This window comes from Eschrichtius robustus, chromosome 11, assembly GCF_028021215.1.
Source record: "Eschrichtius robustus isolate mEscRob2 chromosome 11, mEscRob2.pri, whole genome shotgun sequence".
NCBI lineage: Eukaryota > Metazoa > Chordata > Mammalia > Artiodactyla > Eschrichtiidae > Eschrichtius > Eschrichtius robustus.
Genome location: NC_090834.1, coordinates 105,275,078 through 105,296,048, shown reverse-complemented (window position 1 = coordinate 105,296,048; position 20,971 = coordinate 105,275,078). Strand labels below are relative to the sequence as shown.

The 20,971-nt window shown below is 44.8% G+C and overlaps 2 protein-coding genes across 4 annotated transcripts; one reads left to right on the top strand and one right to left on the bottom strand.

Moving 5' to 3' along the window:
* Positions 1-2,744: 2,744 nt before the first annotated feature.
* TTC9C (tetratricopeptide repeat domain 9C) lies at positions 2,745-10,324 on the bottom strand. Of its 2 annotated transcripts, none has more exons than XM_068554680.1 (4): positions 10,223-10,324; positions 9,159-9,451; positions 5,400-5,582; positions 2,745-4,458 (listed from the first exon to the last, which is right to left on the bottom strand). In XM_068554680.1, exons 2-4 carry the CDS (start codon positions 9,394-9,396, stop codon positions 4,364-4,366), a joined length of 516 nt encoding a protein of 171 aa, XP_068410781.1. In that variant the 5' UTR covers positions 9,397-9,451; positions 10,223-10,324; the 3' UTR covers positions 2,745-4,363. The 2 variants fall into 2 exon arrangements, with proteins under 2 accessions (XP_068410781.1, XP_068410782.1); XM_068554681.1 differs by lacking the exon at positions 10,223-10,324 and adding an exon at positions 10,069-10,143.
* A 359-nt stretch (positions 10,325-10,683) lies between these two features.
* HNRNPUL2 (heterogeneous nuclear ribonucleoprotein U like 2) lies at positions 10,684-20,533 on the top strand. 2 transcript variants are annotated; one of them, XM_068554678.1, is made up of 14 exons: positions 10,686-11,692; positions 13,609-13,744; positions 14,038-14,114; positions 14,305-14,444; positions 14,756-14,846; positions 14,934-15,046; positions 15,268-15,531; positions 15,700-15,822; positions 16,198-16,326; positions 17,025-17,193; positions 18,530-18,730; positions 19,781-19,854; positions 20,119-20,226; positions 20,345-20,533. In XM_068554678.1, exons 1-14 carry the CDS (start codon positions 11,149-11,151, stop codon positions 20,423-20,425), a joined length of 2,250 nt encoding a protein of 749 aa, XP_068410779.1. In that variant the 5' UTR covers positions 10,686-11,148; the 3' UTR covers positions 20,426-20,533. The 2 variants fall into 2 exon arrangements, with proteins under 2 accessions (XP_068410780.1, XP_068410779.1); XM_068554679.1 differs by lacking the exons at positions 19,781-19,854; positions 20,345-20,533 and having other exon boundaries at positions 10,684-11,692.
* The last annotated feature ends 438 nt before the right edge of the window (positions 20,534-20,971 follow it).

Below are 20,971 nucleotides of genomic sequence, written 5' to 3'. Positions count from 1 at the left end.
CACATAAGGAACTGAGTGCAAAAAAAGCAGGAAGGAGTATTTAGAAAAAGATGAAAATATGAGTGAATTTTCTGAATTTCTTCTCTCTCTTTTTGGATTTGTCACATTCAGCCCTGTGAACTCTCACTAGCAAGTTGTTTTTGAGTCATGGGAAGGAGACAGAGCTGAGCATCAAAGATTTGGCCAAAGAAAGCTCCTTACTTGGGTTATTATGGGAAGCGAAAGTTGACGCTTAACATTTCCATGGCTGAGAGACTGAATTCTACGCTTTTCATTTTCCTTGTGTTGGAATAATCTTTTATTTTTCAAATGGCTAATTTTATTTATGCAAATACATTACTGCCTTAACTCCTTGGTGAAACAAGACAAGATATACATACATACAGTAAGAGCTATTTTAGCTGACTGGAGCACCTTTTCCTGGAGTAAGAATCACATCAAAATGCCTATAAGAATCAGTTGCCAGGCTTCCCTGGTGGCGCAGTGGTTAGGAATCCGCCTGCCAATGCAGGAGACGCGGGTTCGTGCCCCGGTCTGGGAAGATCCCACATGCCGCGGAGCAACTAGGCCCGTGAGCCACAGCTACTGAGCCTGCGCGTCTGGAGCCTGTGCTCCGCAACTAGAGAGGCCGCGATGGTGAGAGGCCCGCGCACCGTGATGAGGAGTGGCCTCTGCTCGCCGCAACTGGAGAAAGCCCTTGCACAGAAACGAAGACCCAACACAGCCAAAAATAAAAAATTAATTAATTAATTTAAAAAAAAAAGGATCAGTTGCCTTTAAAAGAGTGAAATTTATGGTATGTGAATTATCTATCAATTTTTTTAAAAAAGGAGGGGGGGGGGAAAGAAATCGGTTGCCTCAGAACATCAGTTCCTAAAAGCAAGCATAATAAATATGTGTACATGTACATATAATGTATATAATTTCTCTGGACCGTCTGGGGAACACAGGAACCTTGTTACTGTCTCGGCCAAGTGCAATACTTAACTAAAGAGGATGTGTTACTTGGTGAGATTCTCCTGAAGAGCAAGCATTTGCCTTTAGTTCCCAGCATGGAATGCTTTCTTCATTGGAGGTGGCAGCCAAGAATTTGCAAGATGTTTAAAGCAGCAGCCAACACAATTACGGCCACAGTTGCCTCACTTTATCTATCTGCTGGACACCAAGAACAGTTTAGGCCTGTCTGTAGAGTTGTGATCAATAGAGAACTTTCTCTGGTTTCCACTACTCTTGACAGTCCCAACCATGGATTCAACGAACCACAGGCCAGCTCATCTAACCTCTAGTCCAACACTGGATCCTCCTTTTGCCAAGTGTTGAAAGAGAACTCACTATTCCCAAAGGAAACATATTCTACTGTTGGACAACCCTAATTGTTGGATAATTATTCCTTCTACTGAGCCAAAATCGGCCTCCTTTTATGGTGGGATGGGCCAGGCCCCAGGCTATTAAGAGTTTAACCCTGAGAAGTTATTTGCTTTTGAGCTACAAGCTGATTTAGTTTTCAGACAACCACCCTTTGCTCTCCAGTTTTAGAGACCTATTCCTAGTTTAGGATTTCACTTCTTAATTGGTATTTTGTAAGTGTATGCCTTCACTTGCTCTTAGCTTCACAAAACTCACCATTTTAGCCCTTCACATTGGATTTCACTTTCTCCAAAGCCAGTGTTTCCAAAGATGGTTTACTTCAATATACACTAATACTTTTTTTTTTTTTTTTTTTTTTACTGTAAAATACATTTATTTTTATGGTTGATTGGTTGTTTTGTTTTGGGTTTTTTGTGTTTCTTGGCAAATGATATGAAGTGCTCTAAAGTCCCCTCCCCAATTTTATCAGTAAGCAATTTCAGCGTGCACCTCTAGAAGAACTCTTAAAAAGACCAAATACCATGATCACACTCAGCAAAACTGATAATAATTCTTGTTCAAATTTCCCTGATTGTCTCATAAACTTTTAGTTGTTTTTTCAAATCAGAATCCAAATTCCAAGGGTTTTAGGAGATCTGTGCCAGGACCTGGGAAGAGACCAATACATATATTTTTTCTTATTTCACATACAGTCTCATAAAAACTTTTAGTTGTTTTCTTCTAATCAGAATCCAAAGTAGAGTCACATTTATTTGGTTGGTGGCTCTTAAACTTCTTTTAATTTATAGGTTCCCCTCTCTTTTTCCTTGCAATTTATAGAAGAAATTGGTTTATTCATCTTATGGTTTCAGCCTGGGATTTGCTGATTACGGCCCCATGGTATCATTTAACATATTCCTCTGTCCAAAAATTCCTTTCAAAATATATTTTTAAATAAAATATTGACTAAAAAGTAGTATAGGTAGTATGTGATTTTGGCAAAACTGTAAAGATGGTGGGTATTGGTTTGGAGGGAAACACTGTTCTAAACTGTCCCTTATGTGCAGTATGAATCCTCACATCACCGTGAATGCTTTCTCTTCAATCAAACCCTCAAATCCTGTGTGGACACCATTCAGGATTGGTAAGGTGAGCAGCCTCCCCCCTCCACAAACTTCTGAGTACAGAGACTGAGGTACCTCTGGCTGATTCCTTCAGCATGTGGGCTGGCCAGACCTCCTCCAGACCCACATCTGACTGCCTACCTTTGTCCACTTTCCCGTTCGTTAACATCTCTGTTAGGAGCTGGCCTTCAAATTAAAGACCGAAATGTAAGTCTGACCACTTTGTCTCTTAGTAGTGCTAAAAGAGGGTTAGTGCAATAAATTTCTACAATATATTTTTAAATATCAGTTTTATTTTTTCCTCATTGATGCAGAACATAGCTTACTGTAACATCAAGTCTTAGGGGGAAAAAAGGAAAATCACAAAGCAAAACCAATCCCAAACAAACATAACACACAACCATGACATAATTTGGCAACAGTCTAGGCTTAGAAATTTAAGAAGCTTGGAAGAGGAATAAAATATTCAACTTTTGTTAGTTCTGTCCTTGGACTTAAAAGATCATTTGGTATGAAAACTTTTTGTTTGTAAGTTGATGGTTGTATTATTTAAGGGTACAGGGAGACTCAAAGAGGAGCCTAGCTCATTGAAAGAGAGGCATTACTGATAAAGGGAGAAGAGCTTGTGTACACTTGGCAAGACTAAGGGGTTTCTGTCTGAAATCTGTCTGTGTATGATGGCTAATGACACATGCTTATTACCTTCACTCATAAAGGTAGAAGCAGTGCTATTATGGTCTTATCTACTCTGTACAACTCATACATTGTGGACATTAGCAGAATGACAAAGGAGCTCCTGGTTGATGAAGCCTCCTACTGAGCCATGACTGCACCAGATCTGCGCCTGCACCCATGCCCAACAAATCTTCCAGAAAGTTCGTTGGTGCTTAAAAGGCCCTAAGGAGAGAGAACCTTTCCTCACTGTTTCCCTCCTCTTTAAGGAAGTGAGCTCCTGCAAAATACAAGGGGGCAGGTAACAAGTAAAGAACAGATCTATGTTTTTATCCTGTTCTTTTATGGTATTGTTTCTAGAAGACTTGGTAAACTGTCTTTCCTATGTTTTTTTTAGAGAAATGAGCATACTATAGATATGCACCTATTAAAAATTAAAATGTTTATGAGTGTTTTTTTGGCATGAGGGCTTTTAAAAGATTACAAAATATATACTTAAATGCTTGACTCCAGAAGTTTTAAGACAGAAGGGTTTAATTAAAAAAAAAAAAATAAGTATACTATATTAATGATCTGAGTGTGAACAATAGCAAGGACTAGAAATTACCTAGAGAAACAAGAGGAACTAGATACTTTTGTGGGGGAAAAAGAATCTGAATGTATGTGGAACATTAAGACAAAGGAATTATTTTAATCAAGATGGTTAATTTCAAATCTTTCATTCTGAGCCGTGTGGGCCCAATTTATAATTGTCTAGTTTCACAGTACGTATATTTGCCAGTTTGTGGCCTGTGTAAGTTTGGCTTTGGGCATCTGAGGAAACAAAGGAAGAAACTCCTTTTTGCCTTCCTTATTACTTCATCCTCTGCTAGCCTTCTCCTTTGTATATGACTACATCTACCAACATCTATCATTAAAATCTATGCCAAAGGTATGATTAATTCCACCCATAACTGATGAATGTTTTCTGGTTGTATTTCTCAAGGCAAATATCCCTAATAATACCACATATTAAAAGCCGTATAAATACATAGATGGAGAAACAAAAACAGACACAGACTATGTAAGCAATAAAGAGTTCGTGCAGAACTAGAAACAAAATAGAAGTTCACCTCGGTCAGAGGTATGGGGTTAATTTCTCTTGCTGAGGCTCAGGTTTCCCCTCGATGGGTCTTTAATGGTTCACCTAAGTTCCAGTGGAGGGGTATCCTTCTTCTTTGTTAACCAAACATGCCCAGGTAGAGCTGCTTCTCTTTCCGATGGTAGCTGCTGAGTTCCGACTGCGTTAGCTGAAGGTACCGCCGGACACTGGCGTCTTAGAACAGGGCAGAGAAGGCAATTAGAGACAGGCCATAATCGTACCTCTGGGCAGAAGAGGATTATGAACACACTTCCATTTCCTAAAATCTTTCCATTTGCATAGATCACAACAATTCTATGCAGTAGTAAATCTCATTCATTCATTATTTGCATTATTAAAAAATCTTGTACAGGGATGCTAACTTAATAATGAAAAGGAGCTTGAAAAAATAGTTATTGTCAGAGCAAGTCTCTAAAGCTACTATACATGGCTGGCAGTTAATCTATGTACTTGAAGGTAAGAAATGTGAACAACGGCTCATATATCTTTATTAATTCATAATGGCTTTCCTGTTCAATTAGAGAGATTTTGCTGAATTACTGTATGTTTGGGGACCCTCTTACTTCAGTAGCTGCTCTAAGCCAGAATGCAAAATGGGAGACAATTTTCAGTGCTGAACCACCAACACAGGAATGAGTCTGTCATTCTCTTCACAATATTCTTTTGCCCTTGGAAACAAGCCTCAAATTTTCTCTCAGGAGGCCTGTCCTTCTTCTAGGTCATACCTGGGGTTAGCTGAGCTAAAGGATAAATGGATAGTTAAGCAAAGGCCAGACCCCAGCCGGAGAACTGGTAGAAATGAGGATTATCATGTTTATTCATTGAAATCCAGATCCTATTTTTGGCCCCATCTAGGAACTGAAACTTGAAAAACAACATTGTAAGATTATTTCTTGAGCATGTACGATATTGCTTTCCTGTGGAGACAAGAATACAGGAGTAGAAGGCCTGTTTGTCATATATCTTTTTATACTTTTTGAATTTTGAACATGTGACTGTATTATTACCTCTTTTCAAAATTCAATAAGTTGAAAGATAAAATAAAACACCTTCCCACAAATACTACCTCAGTGGAACAATTTTTTGTACTTATTGCTTCAGTCCCCTTCTCTCACCTTTTGGCTGCCTATTGACAGCAGCCACGAGGTAATGCCGAGCCCGGTCATAGTCCTGCAGGTGGAAAAAGGCCACTCCAGCCCGATACAAGGCCTTGGCATTATCAGGCTGTCGCTCCAGGACTTTCTGACTGTATTCTTTCACCCGTTCGTAGTTTACTGGCTCCATCTGAAGAAGACAGGCTAATGGGGCCAAATGGAAGGAAGAGAGAAGAGGGAGGAGGACCTTATTACACTAAGTTCCATTGCCCAACTCAAGGCAGTACCAAACCTAGGATGATGTCAACATTCACTCATCCAACAAATACATTCAAGTGTCCACCACGTGCCAGACGTTCTTCTAGCCATTGGGGATACAGCAGTGAATATAAGCTTTACATACCTCACAGTTTACTTCACTATCTACCAAATGCCTAGCACGTACCTAGTGTGGGTCAGGCCCAGCTATAAAAGTTGATAAGAACATACTTTAAAATTTATTTATGGGGACTTCCCTGGTGGTCCAGTGGTTGGGACTTCACGCGTCCACTGCAGGGGGTGCGGGTTCGATCCCTGGTCGGGGAACTGGGATGTTGCATGCTGCGTGGCACAGCCAAAAAAAAAAAAATTTATTTAATTAAAACTCTTCATTGGGGGCTTCCCTGGTGGCGCAGTGGTTGAGAATCTGCCTGCCAATGCAGGGGACACGGGTTCGAGCCCTGGTCTGGGAAGATCCCACATGCCACGGAGCAACTGGGCCCGTGTGCCACAACTAGTGAGCCTGCGCGTCTGGAGCCTGTGCTCCGCAACAAGAGAGGCCGCGATAGTGAGAGGCCCGCGCACCGCGATGAAGAGTGGCCCCCACTTGCCACAACTAGAGAAAGCCCTCGCACAGAAGCGAAGACCCAACACAGCCATAAATAAATAAAAATAAATAATAAATTGCCATATCTTTAAACAAACAAACAAACAAACTCTTCAGTGTATCTCTTCTACCCGAGGCTCTCTGTCTTGAATCTCCCATTTCACCACAATGCTTGTACTGAAGCTCTGTTAACAACAACCGTTGCCATTAATTGTGTGAGGAAATAGTAAGCGCTGTGCTATGTGCTGGTTTAATCTTCTCATCCACCCTCTGAAGTCAGTATGTGTTACCATCTCCATTTAATGGATGAAGAAATCAAGGTTCACAAAGGTCAAGTAAGTTGTCCAAGATCCCGCAGCTTCTAGGTGGAATGAGTAAGAAATCTGAACCAAGGACTCTCTAACTCAAAAATTACCACCATTCTCAATGACGATATATTACTTCACTATTCCCTTGGATGAAAGAATGGGACCTCAAACCACAAATCTGTTTAGGAGGCAATGTTCAGGTCAGTGTTCTGCCTTTCTATAAGTAAGAAGGGAAATGCATTCCCTGTTTTATAACTGTGGGATTAAACACAGCATTATTAAATCACGGTGCTGAGAAGGAAGGAGAATCAGGGCTGATGTCTGCATCCCTTCTACAACATCCCCACCAAGTGGCCATATGGTTTATAACAATACTTAGGTACTTCCAAGCGGTCAGCTAACCCATCACTGTAGCTTCATTCATTCATTCGACAACTAGTTATGGAGAACTGACCATGTGCTAGGCGGAGTTAGGAGCAGGAGAGGAGAGGAACGAGACAGACACCTTGACGAGTAAATAGAGCTTGCATCCCAGTTCCCAGGTAGGACGAATGCACTAAGAAATTCACTTATTTATTAGTGCTTTGAGGAAAACAGAACTGTGCTGGGACAGAGAGTGAATGAGGTCAGAGTGATGTTTGATTACAGAAGGCTTCCCTGAGAAAGTGACTTTTGGGCCAAGATCTGAATGACAAGGGTCATTCAAGGGACAGGGCATTCTAGCTGACAGAAGAGATCCTACAAAGCTGGAAGGTGGACGCATGCTTTGTGAATTCGGTCTGGGGAGGAGCCAGATCAGGTCAGGCCGTGCCGGGGAAGGTCAGAGTTTGAATATTTCCCTAAGTGTAATGTGATGCCATTGGATGGTTTTAGACAGTGACATGGTCTGATTTCCTTATCTGTAAAATGGGGAAAATCATAACTACTTTGCAGAATTTTTATAAAGATGAGAGATACTATAAATAAATTGCCCAACATGTAAATTTCACTTACATGTAAGTGAAATTTGTTAATTTTAGTGAGACTTTATGGAGCGTCTACCAAGCACCCCCAAGCAGAGGGTCTATAGATGGATAAGCCACAGTCTCTGCCCTCAAGTCCACCTGGAGAGTCACAATATTTACAAGTACCCATCTCATTTCCTTCATTTCTGGTCAGTTCCCCAATGTGTATTCTGTTCTCTAATAACGTACGGTATTCTGCAATAAGAGCTTAAGCTCTGCAATTAAGATTTCCCAGGTTTAATTTTAGCTCCACCACTTATTAGATGTTTCCTTAAATCTACCTCAAAGGATTGCTGTGACACTGAAATAGGTTTACATGTATATGTGTGTAAAGGGCTTAAACACGACATTTCATAAATGTCACCTTAATGAGCCTTCCCTGACCACTACCTAACACTTCCATGCCTATGGCACTCACTATCCCCATTTTCTTTTCTGTTTTTTTTTTTTTTTTTTTTTGGGCCGCTCCACGCAGTATGTGTGATCTTAGTTCCCTGACTGGGGATGGAACCTGCACCCCCTGCATTGGAAGCATGGAGTCTTAACCACTGGACCGCCAGGGAAGTCCCTATCCCCATTTTCTGCTTTATTCTTTTCCGCATTACTTATCATCTTCTAATACATGTTACCTCTTTTGTTACTTGTTCATCTCCCTATGAGAGCAGGGATCTTTATCTGTTTTATAATACTGCAGTATCCTCAGTACCCAATAAATAATTGTTGAATGAACTGAAATATTAGCTACTCTAACTACTGTTACCTGAGTCTAAGAGGAGCTCTGGACACACACTGTAAAAAAGCTAGATTTTCACCAAATCACAGCTGATGAGTGGTGTAGTAAGCAAAAAAAAAAAAAAAAAATCATTTAAACAACTATTACAAAGTATAAAAACTACTCCTAATAATTTCTGTGGCCTCAACTGGGACCATTAGCATATTTTAATATACTTCAAAATAACTTAATTAGCTCTATGGTTATTTTGCCTGCTATAAAACAGACCTAAGAAGTCTCCCTTCTTTTAGCAGATTAATCCTAGCGATACTAACTCTGGAATCCACCTCTTCATTCAAGGCCAGCTGGATAAGGAAGATACTGGTTACCCAGGCTACCATCTAGCTGATTTATAGGAAGAAGGAAAATGAGGAAAAGCTATCCAAAATATCTAAGATGGATAACTTACACCACCAGTTAAAGCAAGTGCCTTCCTTCCTATATTTTAAATATTAAAGAAACAATACTCTAAACGTAGGTTCAGTATTTTCTCTGTAGCGTGCGAAATTCCCTAAACCTATCAGCATCAACCGGGAGTTTGTTAGAAATGCAAATTGGTACACACATCGCCCAACACACAAACCTCCGACCCATTAAATCGGAATCGTGGGGACAGGGCTCAAGAAGTTGTGTTTAACAAACTCTCCAAGTGAAGTCTGAGAAGTACGGCTCTACAGAAACTCAATTAGACCCTACAGATTGAAAATAAATTTCAATTCATGGCAGACTAACTAGACGACGGCAGAGAAGCACGTCAGTGTTTTTCCCAATGTTCTCAGACTTTCATGTCCCGGCCTTGACACTCTACCCACCCTTCAGCCCTGTTCTTACCAGCTAGGTTGTTGTAGCAGTCTGTCTGGGTGGTGCGCAGTACGTTTTCTTGTTCAGGTGTGAGGGCCGGGCCCTGGGGTCCCAGATTAGGTATCGGGGAGGGCAGACTTGGATCCAGACCCCGCAGCTGCAGCAGAGCTCGATGGTACCCACTCACAGCATCTCGGTACTTCCCTTCCCGGTAACATTGGTTCCCTTTCTCCTTGTACAGCTGGGCCTCCTGCAGGCGCTTCTCCATAACTTTGTCGCCCAGTGCTCTTGAGGAATTGGGAAGTGAAAGAGCAACCGAAGCTCTGGGAATAGGAGCGAAATAACCGATTTTGGTAGCCGACTTAAAAAAGCAGGAAATTCTCCTTCTCCAGGAGGCCTCTCAGGGAATGAGGTTTCCTTGATTCTACTACAGCCCCTTCCTTTCCTCTCTGCAGTTATTTTTCAATCTCTAGAAGTGCAGGGGATTGATCAGGGAGAGGACGTGGTAAGAGTAAAGCCAGAGATTAACTGATTTCCTAAAGCGGCGACTCCGGGGTGAGGAGACTCCACGAAAAAGCGAAGGCCGTACTACAAAATTGTGGCCGGCGTACAAACGCCGGCGGAATTTGCTTCCTCCTTTCCTTCGGACACACCTCCCTGACCTGGAAGTGGAAGGGAGTAGGCGGGGACAACTGCTAAAAGAGGTCTAGAGGGCTTGCCTCCATCCCAGCTCTTTGTTCGCACTTATTCAACCAGCATTTGTTGACCTCCGGGCCAGGAGTTGGGGAACCGAGGTGAATGCGGTCCGTGCACCCCAAACACAGGCCGAGGGTGACGCGGCCGCAAGCGCCGCTCATGCAAGCCTCGCATGCCCCGCGGCCAGCCCCTCGCCCCCAGCAAGTGGCCGAACCCGAAGTCTCCCCGCTGGGCTTCGATTTACCGGCGGGGAGTACGAAGAAGGTAGGGTCAGCCTCCCGACAGTTTGGTGTCTAAAGGGTGGCGCGCATTGCTCCACGCCGCCCAATCAGAAGCGGCCCCGGAAAAGTAATCCCGCAGAAACGACCCCGCCTCTCCAGCCTCCCCAGTGGACCAACCGTGGGGTGGGCGGAAATCCTCTGGCAGCTTCGCCAATTGAAAAAAAATCCGAAAGATCTTGAGGGACCAATCAGAATTGCAGATGACGATTCAAGTCGGCCAATACGGCGAGGTCAGGGTGTCTGTTGCTGGGTAGAAGTTGAAGGATTGAGGGGGGGAAAAAAAGAGGGCCGGAGTTAGTTACTGCAGTCCTTGCAAGGTTTTGGAGAGCCCTTTTGTTGACTAACCAGAAAGACAATTGCCAGTAGGCATTCACGTTGCAGGAGCTTCCCTGCTTTCCTTCTGGCTTTTTTCTCTCTCAAGAAGTGGCTGCACGAATAGACACTAGGGAACAGAGATTAGCGAGCAAGCCCTACGACAACAGCACGATCGGGTCAGACGGAAGTAGTGGTGACGGGGTGGGAGGGACGTGTGGCGAGGGAGCTCCGGGCGGCTGCGCGGAGCCCCGGCTGGAAGTACGGGGAGACGGGTGCGCACACGCCTCGGTACTACGAGGCACTTGAGCCGAAGCCAGCCTTTCCCGTCTCCGGCTCCGGTGCGACTGCGCCGTGAAGCCGCTGGCGGCGATTGGCCCAGGGGGTGAGAGGGGGCGGGAGGTAAAGAGAGGGAAGTCCGTCGTCCTCGGCGCGCGCCCACCCGCCCGCGGCAGGGGAACCAAGGTGGCTAGAGAGGAAGCAGCTCCCCGCTGCGTTGTTTTGGGCTCCGAGGGCCGAAAGGGGGAGGGAGGAAGGGCGAGAAACAAACACTACGTAGCGGAGGCTGCGCGCGGCCCTCTGCCTGCGTGCCTACGTGCGTGCGCTCGCTCGCGCGGGCTCAGTGCTGGCGCGTGAGGCGGAGGCGGGCGGCGGCGGCGCCTGCGCGGTCGGGCTCGGTCGACGGTTCGCAGGGGAGGAGGCGGCGGGAGGCGGAGGAGGCGGCGGCGGCGATGGAGGTGAAGCGGCTGAAAGTGACCGAGCTGCGGTCGGAGCTGCAGCGGCGCGGCCTGGACTCGCGCGGCCTCAAGGTGGATCTGGCGCAGCGGCTGCAGGAGGCGCTGGACGCCGAGATGCTCGAGGACGAGGCCGGCGGTGGCGGGGCCGGGCCCGGCGGGGCCTGCAAGGCGGAGCCTCGGCCTGTGGCCGCGTCGGGCGGCGGCCCGGGCGGGGACGAGGAGGAGGACGAAGAGGAGGAGGAGGAGGAGGACGAGGAGGCGCTGCTTGAGGACGAAGACGAAGAGCCACCCCCTGCCCAGGCCTCGGGCCAGGCCGCACAGCCGCCGCCGGAGCCCCCGGAGGCGGCAGCCGTGGAGGCCGCGGCCGAGCCCGATGCTTCCGAGAAACCGGAGGAGGAGGCCACAGCCGAGTCAGGTGGGGTGAACGGTGGCGAAGAGCAGGGCACCGGCAAGGGGGAGGAAGATGAGCCGGAGGATCGGAGCGGAGACGAGACGCCGGGATCCGAGGCGCCGGGTGACAAGGCCGCAGAGGAGCAGGGTGAGGAGCTGGCAGCGGAGCCCGGCTCCAATCTGCCGGGTGCGCCCCTGACCCAGCACCAAGCCCTGCATCGCGGGGTTCGATTCCCATCGCCATTCTATGGGACTCCCCAGGGGAGGTGGCTTTCGTCCTCTACCCACCTTTTTGGGGGGGGTTTGACTACCTCTGGTGGCCCCACTCTCTGCAGGCGGGAGGTTCCTGCCTAACTTGGTTGCTTGGTGGTAGTGGATGGAAGTAAGCGATGTTGCTTGCGAACTGCTTATGAGCTACCTGTTGGAGCAGGCTCCCGCGGTGCTGGTTATCTTTTCCTAAACCGAGAATGCACTGAGGAATTGTTGATTACACGGACAGCCAGACCGACTGTTGGAGGCTTCGGCCCGACTGTTGACTTTTTCGCCATGAAATTAAGCAATAAGCTCAGTTCGTCAAAGTTCGCTCCATCAAAAGCTCAATATTAGAGTTTGAGCCACAGCGAAAACCTGGAAATCTAACATTGCTCCTGCTTTTAGCAGCAGCTCCTGCTTCAGCAGCCTGTGGTGTGAGGGTGTCAAGTTTAATCGTTAACCTACGGAAGAAAAAGTTTTAATCTACAGCATTTAGAATGTTAATCAACATTATTTGGCTAGGGGTTTAACCTTGTCTGAATTCTTACGACTAAATTTTAATCTTTCATCTGAGTGGATGGATGGGCAAATTTGTATAATTGCTGTACACCTAGCTAGCTTTTTACATTTCGGGTCCTTGACTTCCTGAATTGAAATGATTGGGGTGTTGGTGGGTCCACTGAGTAACCTTGTGGAAGAGACTGTATAGAGTTGCCCTAGGGAGTTAGTGACCTTTCTCTCTTTGAAGTAATTGGATGGTTGGAGCTGATCCATAACTGTCTTGTCAGAGTAGGGAGGAAAGCTAGAGCGGCTTCCCATTCTTAATATGAAGTGGCTTGCTTTAGTTCCTTTTATAATACATTTTTTAGGCTGCTGCTTGGCGTGATGGTATAATTGGAACCCATTCTACAACAGTCACATGCAACTTGCAGATTGTCCTATGTCCTGGAACAAAAATCCCATTACATAACCTTTGACTTAACGTGTACCGCCAGATAGCAGATAAAAAAGGTTGAGGGATAAAGGACTTCTTTAAAGAAGTTATTATTAAAAACTTTAGTGTTACAAACCGAAAAAAGTCCAAGGAAAAATTGGGTTTTTTTCCTCCTCTTGTGAAGAATGTTGCTAACTGTATGACAGCACCTTTGTGCCCCAAATTATGTGCAGTAAAGACGCAGTATTATTTACGGGTCTCTTGTGACTTAATGGTTTGCTCCTGCAAGTTTCAGTAAAAATCTGTGATAAAAATACAGCTCTGTATATACACCATAGTCCGTTAGCTATGTAAGTAAAGCTGTGGATGGCTGTGCGTTTCAAAGCTGGAAAGGCAAACTCTTAAAAAAAAAAAATTGAGGCTTCTGTAACATGAAGCTGTGGAAGAGTGTTGGAAAACATATATTAAGTGTCCAGCTTAAATCCAAATCTGATAGAAATCGAAGTTAAGCTATGAAGTTTTTAAAAAACTTATGGGATGTTTCTTTTATGTCATATTGGTGGGAAAATCTGCAAGCTTGACCTGATTTAAGCAGATAAATTTAGAATGCAAAAATTGCCAAATTTTTAATCTACTGCTTGACTGTAATTAGCCCATAATGTCCCTTTTTTTTTTTTTTTTTTTTTTTTTAATAAAATCCCAGCCAATGACAGGAAGGTGATCATCTTTGGAAATAAAACATTCTATGAACGCAATGGGAAAAACCTGGCTCTTCTGACTAGACAGATATGCAGGTCTTCCGTTAGTTTCTGTTGGTTCTGAGCTAATTCTACACTCCAGTATGAAAACTGCTGATTTTCTTTCCCTCCTTTTTGTAGGAGATGACCAAGATAGTGAAAAGTCAAAACCAGCAGGCTCAGATGGTGAGCGGCGGGGGGTAAAGAGACAGCGGGATGAGAAGGATGAACATGGCCGAGCTTACTATGAATTCCGAGAGGAGGCTTACCACAGCCGGTGAGGGAAATAGTCCCTTTCATTGAAGGGAGTGTCTGCTCTGATTTTGGTATACCTGATGTTGACCAGAGAGTCTGGAAAGAGGGGTGGATTAAAAATGGAATAGGTTTTTACAGGCCTAAGTTTTAGATTAAATCTACCCTGAAAGCTCCTGTTGCCCTTTTCACATTTGTTGAAAGAAGCTGTCTGCTGGAATTTTATATTTGCTGATAAACAGACCTGATGTCATGCAGACACCTTTCAAATTAGAGGACTTTGGTTACATCGTATTTGTTTTTCTCTCATATGTATAGTTCAAAGTCTCCACCACCCCCGGAAGAAGAGGCAAAAGATGAGGAAGAGGATCAGACTCTTGTGAACCTGGACACGTGTATGTATAAGACAGACAGGTTGAGGTTTTAAACCAATCAAAAGTGATTTTGGAGATTGAAACTTCATGGCCTGCAACTTTGAAGAGATTTAAACTTTGTATCCATTCTTGAGAACTGGGTATATTTGTGTTCTATTGGTGGCTTCAAGTGTTGGGCATTGGAGTAAACAGATTGCTTCTTTCTTAACAGATACCTCGGATCTCCATTTTCAAGTGAGCAAAGACCGCTATGGAGGGCAGCCACTTTTCTCAGAGAAGTTCCCCACCCTTTGGTCTGGGGCAAGAAGTACTTATGGAGTGACAAAGGGGAAAGTCTGCTTTGAGGCCAAGGTAGTGTGTACAGCTCATTAGGACCATTCATTTATTAAATTAGTCACTAAACTACTATGTACTGGGCTCTAGTACATAGTAGTTTACCGCCCACCAGTATTTTATTAGTGCAGAAAAAGGCACTACACTTGAATGACAACCGTAGCTCCAGTAACCAAGAAATTGACCCTCATGGCTTTGGTTTAAGTTCATTGACAGTTGTTTTTCTGATGTTGAGTTGTGATAGTTGTCGTTTTCGGTTTGTGTCAAAATCTTGTCTAACTCATAGACTTTGCTCGAGTATCTGAAAGTTCCTTTTCTGACTTGGCCAGATAACCCAGAATCTCCCAATGAAAGAAGGCTGCACAGAGGTTTCTCTCCTTCGAGTTGGATGGTCTGTTGATTTTTCCCATCCACAGCTTGGTAAAGTTATTTTTAACTTAATCATTTTAGCGTTTGCTGCTCTGTGGGAGGTTTGAGTGTAGGTAACTAATCTGCTGATTATTCTAGGTGAGGATGAATTCTCTTACGGTTTCGATGGACGAGGACTCAAGGCAGAGAATGGGCAGTTTGAGGAATTTGGCCAGACTTTTGGGGAGAATGATGTCATTGGCTGCTTTGCTGTAAGTGCTCCTGAAAGTTGTAGATTTGTAACAAGGAGTAAATAGAGGGCACTAGGGATCAATTTGCTTCCCATCAGCTGCTGTCTTTTCTGCGTTTGATGCATTGCTCACATAGTTGTTTAGTACAGCAGTTGGAGTAGAGAAAAAAAAGATTAAATTGTAAGATTAATCAACCTCAAGCTCTGTGTGCCCATAAATGCTCTTGTCTTTCGTCGTTGTAGAATTTTGAGGCTGAAGAAGTAGAACTTTCCTTTTCCAAGAATGGAGAAGACCTTGGTGTGGCATTCCGTATCAACAAGGAATCCCTGGCTGACCGGGCCCTCCTACCCCATGTCCTCTGCAAAAATTGTGTTGTAGAATTAAATTTTGGTCAGAAGGAGGAGCCCTTCTTCCCACCGCCAGAAGAGTTTGTGTTCATCCATGCCGTGCCTGTGGAGGAGCGCGTGCGCACTTCGGTCCCTCCCAAGACCATAGAGGAGTGTGAGGTATGCCGGAGAGTGTGCAGAACCTTGGTGCTTATGCTTGGAATGGTGGGTGGGTCGCTTTTCTTCTGAAAACTTTACCCAGCTGGGGGAAGGGGAGGATGTTCTTAAATTGGGCTTTGTAAACATGACCCTCACTTATTTTTTATAGCATTCCTGGTTTACTTGCAGGTGATTCTGATGGTGGGACTGCCTGGATCTGGAAAGACCCAGTGGGCACTGAAATACACAAAAGAAAACCCTGAGAAAAGATACAATGTCCTGGGAGCTGAGACTGTGCTCAATCAAATGAGGGTGAGTTGCTGGGAGGGGTTAGTCCGCTGTGATATTAGCTCTTGAGGTACCAAGAAACTTATATAATCTTTTCCCAGTGGAGTTGGTCTTTCAGGTGTCTGAGAACAAGGGCCCCACAAATAAAGAAATGAGTTCTCAGTATGTGTTTATGGTAGATTTGTTTTCCTTTGCTGTGTTGTCAAATCTGAAAGCTGGTAAAGTCTGGAGTATATCCAGATTGAGACTGGAAATGAGTTCTGTAGGAAATGGACAACATTCCCAGCACTGAGGAATGTCAGTGAACTGATGTGGTGGTGGTGTGGCATTTACCAGTGATTCTTGGGCTTTAACTTACTGTGTAACTTCTTGCGTTTCTCTTCCTCTCAAACTCATTAGATGAAGGGGCTCGAGGAGCCACAGATGGACCCCAAAAGCCGAGACCTTTTAGTTCAGCAAGCCTCCCAGTGCCTTAGTAAGCTGGTGCAGATTGCTTCCCGGACAAAGAGGAACTTCATTCTTGATCAGGTATTGTTCAAACATTCAAAAGAAACCTAATTTAACAGTAGGTCCAAAGATAAAAGATTTGGTATCCACTTAATCTGATAAAATTGCTCAGGGACTTCTCTGGTGGTCCAGTGGGTAAGACTCCGTGCTCCCAATGCAGGGGGCCTGGGTTCGATCCCTAGTCAAGGAACTAGATCCTGCATGCATGCTGCAACTAAGACCCGGCACAGCCAAAATAAATAATTTTTTTAAAAATCTCATTAAAATAAATTGCTCAGAGTCAAAATAGGGTGCGTATATAGAGAAAGACTGAATTAAGTAACAGAATCAGGTTACCTGATTATGACCAAGTGGTTCTGTTACGGTTGTAATGTGTTTTGAACTCAGAGATACAACTTTTAGTGTTTTTACCAGAGAGTGTATGGACCCAGACTATAAAACACATTCTAGAGGCAATGGAAAGAGCGTTGGTGCTTTGGATTCATGGCTCCACCACTTACTAGGTTTGTGACCTTGGACAAGTCTTGGCCTCTCTTGAGTCTCAATTTTCATGTTGTGTAAAACAGGATAACATCACGTAGCTTTGGAAGAATTCAAAGAGATTGTGTAAATAAGACCCCTAATCTAGTGCCTCACTTGTGAAAGATGCTCAGTAATTGTTGGTTGAATCAGAGTTTAATTTTTATTCCTAAAACGTCTCTTACTCCTCTTGTCCCTAGTGTAACGTGTACAACTCTGGCCAACGGCGGAAGCTATTGCTGTTCAAGACTTTCTCTCGGAAAGTGGTGGTGGTCGTCCCTAATGAGGAGGACTGGAAGAAGAGGCTGGAGCTGAGGAAGGAAGTGGAGGGAGACGATGTGCCTGAGTCTATAATGCTGGAGATGAAAGGTGGGCTAAACGCTGCAAGTTAGGGGCCCTGTCCTTGGTCCATGCACACCTCACTAGAGCCTCTTAGCACCTGGAGGATTCTCCACATGTAACGTGTAAATCTGTGGAATAAATTAATGGGTGTGATCACTTGAAGGTTAATGAATGAGCAGAGTGGTGAAGCAATAACCCCTTGATTCATTCTGATAAAATGCAAAAAGAGAAATGGTGATAGACCACAGGATGATAGCCTTAAGGCAGAGGCTTCAATGAGTCAGTTATTCATTTAGTAAATACTTAGAGTGTCTACTATTTGTCCAGTACTGTTCTAGACACAGGGAAAGAATGAGTGAAATGAAGCTCTGCCTTCACTGAATTTATATTCTAGAGATGGGACATTCTTGTGGTTCAAATTAAAATGGTAGTGGTTGGGGTGAATGACCTCATCAGTATATTTTGATTTCTAGTATCACATTAGGCCTGTTTTTTTGTTTGTTTGTTTGTTTTGGGTTTTGATATGTGTGGTACAAAGCCTTACAGCAAGGTTCCCTACAAGGCAAAATTAACTATCTTGATTGATCTAGTTTTTTGCTGTTCACCTCAGAGTTTGGTTTTTCCCCTTGCTGCCTTCAGCGCCTGGCATCCCACCTGAGCTATCAACTACTGGCTCTTTGAATTCTGATAATGCCCAGGCATGGGAGCTGGTTACACATTTAAGAGCTGGATTCTCCGAGTTTACTTAGAATGAACTAAGCCAGTCCATAACTGGTACTCAAGCACTTGGAGGAATTTAGTTCAGTTTTATAAAACGGAGGGCTAACTGGATTCATCTAAGAATCAGGAGAGCCTCGTTGAACTGAATTGTGCTGGGACTCAGCCTCTGAACTTGATGTCTAGAGACTGGCAAGTGTGCTCTCCCATCATACACAGGTGGTTTTAATGAGGACCCCGTACTCTTGTTAACTGTTTTCCTTGTATAGATGAGTAAGTGCCTTTAGGCTGGGGTCAGTTTCTTCTTGAGTCTCTTTAAAAGTGTATTTCTTATCTAACCAACACCAAAACTTTCTCAGTTACTTTTAGCCTCTGGCTGCCTGCTTCTGTCCTGATAAGAAACCTTAACCCAGTTCACTCTTAATTTATTATGGATCACTTGAGAACTTGTAAATCTACAGTTTGCAGATAGCCCTTTGCCTGGGGCTGTTACAGTTTAGGGAAAACCCGTAGAGTGAACCCAGCACACTTCTGTGCATTAATAGATGAGGCTTAGAAAATCTTATTCTTGTAGTGGGGTTTTCATTATGGGATCTTACCCGTCTATGTACTTGGAGGCCCACAAGCTTCTCTCTTACTCTTACAGCCAACTTCTCTCTGCCTGAAAAATGCGACTATATGGATGAGGTGACATACGGGGAGCTGGAGAAGGAGGAAGCTCAGCCCATTGTCACTAAGTACAAGGAGGAGGCAAGGAAGCTGCTGCCCCCCTCCGAGAAGCGGACAAACCGCCGAAACAATCGAAACAAGCGAAACCGGCAGAACCGAAGCAGAGGCCAAGGCTACGGTGAGTCCTGGGGACCTGCCAGCCCGAGCCTCAGTCTGTTCTCTGTGCTGAGTGCAGCAGGACCCACAAGGAAAGGCCAGGCAAACCAAGTCAGATCACCAACAATAAGGAAGTCCCTTCTTTATGGAGCTTATTTTCTCCTGTGTTCTTTACTCCCAGCTTCTTGTGCTTTTTCCATAATCCTTCAACAAAAGGTAGTTATTTTTCAACAAAAATATTTGTTTCCTTGAAAAGCAATGCTTGAGCCTGTTCATTTATCTGGTTTTCATTTTTACATATGGATTCCCCCTTCACTATTGTAGTCTATATGAAGGATTTGTGCAGTGAAATCAGATTATCTTTTTCCTTGCTACTTTGTCTATTGGATCAACCCAACTGTATAGAGCAGTAAGTGAATGCATTATTCAGTAATCTGGGGCGGGTGTTAGACAGTAAGTTAGCTTATTAGTGGAATTAATTTCCCTCCTGAATGTCTAGTTTGTCAGTTAACAACCCCCGCCACAGTGTGCATTCACTGTGCATTAAAAATGCGTGTGTGTGTGTGTGCGCGTAATTATAAGTGTAAGTCAACAAAATTCTTGAGTGCCTGCTACGTGCTGGGCAGTGGGAATACCAACAGTTCCTACCCTGGAAGAGCTTATCATTTAGACTTTGTTCATTTGTATAAAATGATGGGTCTGGGTTATATGATATCCAGGATCCCTTCCAGGGCTAAAAGTCTGTGACTCTACGAATGGCAGTTTTTACTCATGTTTCTAACTCTGCCATGTATGCTTTTGGCATCTTAAATGTTTTGCAGGAATTGGGGAGCTTCAAAAGGTGAAACCAAGGTGGCTTGGTTTTCTTGTGTCTCTATTCCTCTGCCCTACCCCCCCTCAGACTTTTTAAAAGATCCTGGCTGGTGCTTTAATTAACATTGTGTGAGCCTGGCAGAAGCAGGCCTCCTATTCCCCCAGAATTGCCTTTGGCTCCGACTTTTTGATTTCCACTCAGATGTGGAGCCAGGACCCCATGCCAGCTGTCTGAGCGCGCTCTCCATTTCTCTTCCAGTGGGCGGGCAGCGCCGAGGCTACGACAACCGGGCCTACGGGCAGCAGTACTGGGGGCAGTCTGGAAACAGAGGGGTGAGTGCAGCTCTCCTTCTGCTCCTCCCTCTGGGCCGTGACAGCCATTCCTATTGGCTTGGGGGAGCAGAGTGGTTTGGGCTGTTTTCTCAGGGCTTAGGGTTTTGCCCATTTAATTTGTTCCTCTGGAAGACTTTATCCTGGGAAGGTTAAGCTTGTTTATAATATCAAGTGAAGATGTGTCTCATTTAAGACGGGGGATAGCAGTGGATTGTGATGCTGAAAACCCACACATCTTCACTCCTTCTCTTTCTCCTTTCTCAGGGTTACCGTAATTTCTACGATCGATACAGGGGAGACTACGATCGGTTCTATGGGCGAGATTATGAGTACAACAGATACAGAGACTATTACAGACAATACAGTCGGGATGTAAGTATCATCTGGGGATAGAGAGATGAAGGGGGGCAGGACCAGAGGGATGAGTGTCATGCCTCTCCGTCCTCAGCCAGCTGTGGCTCCAAGTGATGGAGTTTCCCCTTTCTTCTAGTGGCAGAATTACTACTACCACCATCCCCAGGACAGAGACCGATACTACAGGAACTACTACGGTTACCAAGGGTATCGGTGAAGCCCCTGCCATTGTCGCCTGTCAGCCATGAAGCTGAATCTCTGGGGGTGCCAAGCACCCCCCAAAACACAACCAAGGAAAACAGGGGCTGCCGGGGTGGGGCTGAGCTGCCGGGGAGGGGCGGTGGGGGGAGGGTGCGCAAGCAGTGGGGGGAGGGGGGTGGAAACAAACAACAAAACTGTACATTTTTTTTTAAAGTTTGTTGAAAAGAATATTGTCTTATTCTATAAAACATTTCAAACCTAGTTAGATATTTGTAATCAAAAAAACATTTGCTCAGAAAGCAGCACTTAGGGCTGCCTGTCCTATACCCTGCAGTCAGACAGGAAGAGAGAACTGAAAATGTCACCCTTCTGACATTCTAAGGCAGCTGGACCGGCAGCCGAGTAAGGGAGAGTGACGGCGAGGTGGTGCGGAGAGGGTGGGGAGGCGTGCGAGCGAGGGCGCTCTCCATAGCAGGCAGGAGTGGGGACAGAGGGAGAGCTTGTGACTGGGGCAGTGAAAATAAACGATCAGCTCTTATCAATCACTTGCACCAACTAACCG

Coding starts and splice junctions, on each gene's coding strand:
- TTC9C (XM_068554680.1), bottom strand. CDS start 9,396: ATGGAGAAGCGCCTGCAGGAGGCCCAGCTGTACAAGGAGAAAGGGAAC. Junction 5,583..9,158: donor CTGCTACAACAACCTAGCTG/GTAAGAACAGGG, acceptor TGGCCCCATTAG/CCTGTCTTCTTCAGATGGAG. Junction 4,459..5,399: donor TGTCAATAGGCAGCCAAAAG/GTGAGAGAAGGG, acceptor CCCTGTTCTAAG/ACGCCAGTGTCCGGCGGTAC.
- HNRNPUL2 (XM_068554678.1), top strand. CDS start 11,149: ATGGAGGTGAAGCGGCTGAAAGTGACCGAGCTGCGGTCGGAGCTGCAG. Junction 14,115..14,304: donor TCTTGTGAACCTGGACACGT/GTATGTATAAGA, acceptor CTTTCTTAACAG/ATACCTCGGATCTCCATTTT. Junction 16,327..17,024: donor GGAACTTCATTCTTGATCAG/GTATTGTTCAAA, acceptor TCTTGTCCCTAG/TGTAACGTGTACAACTCTGG.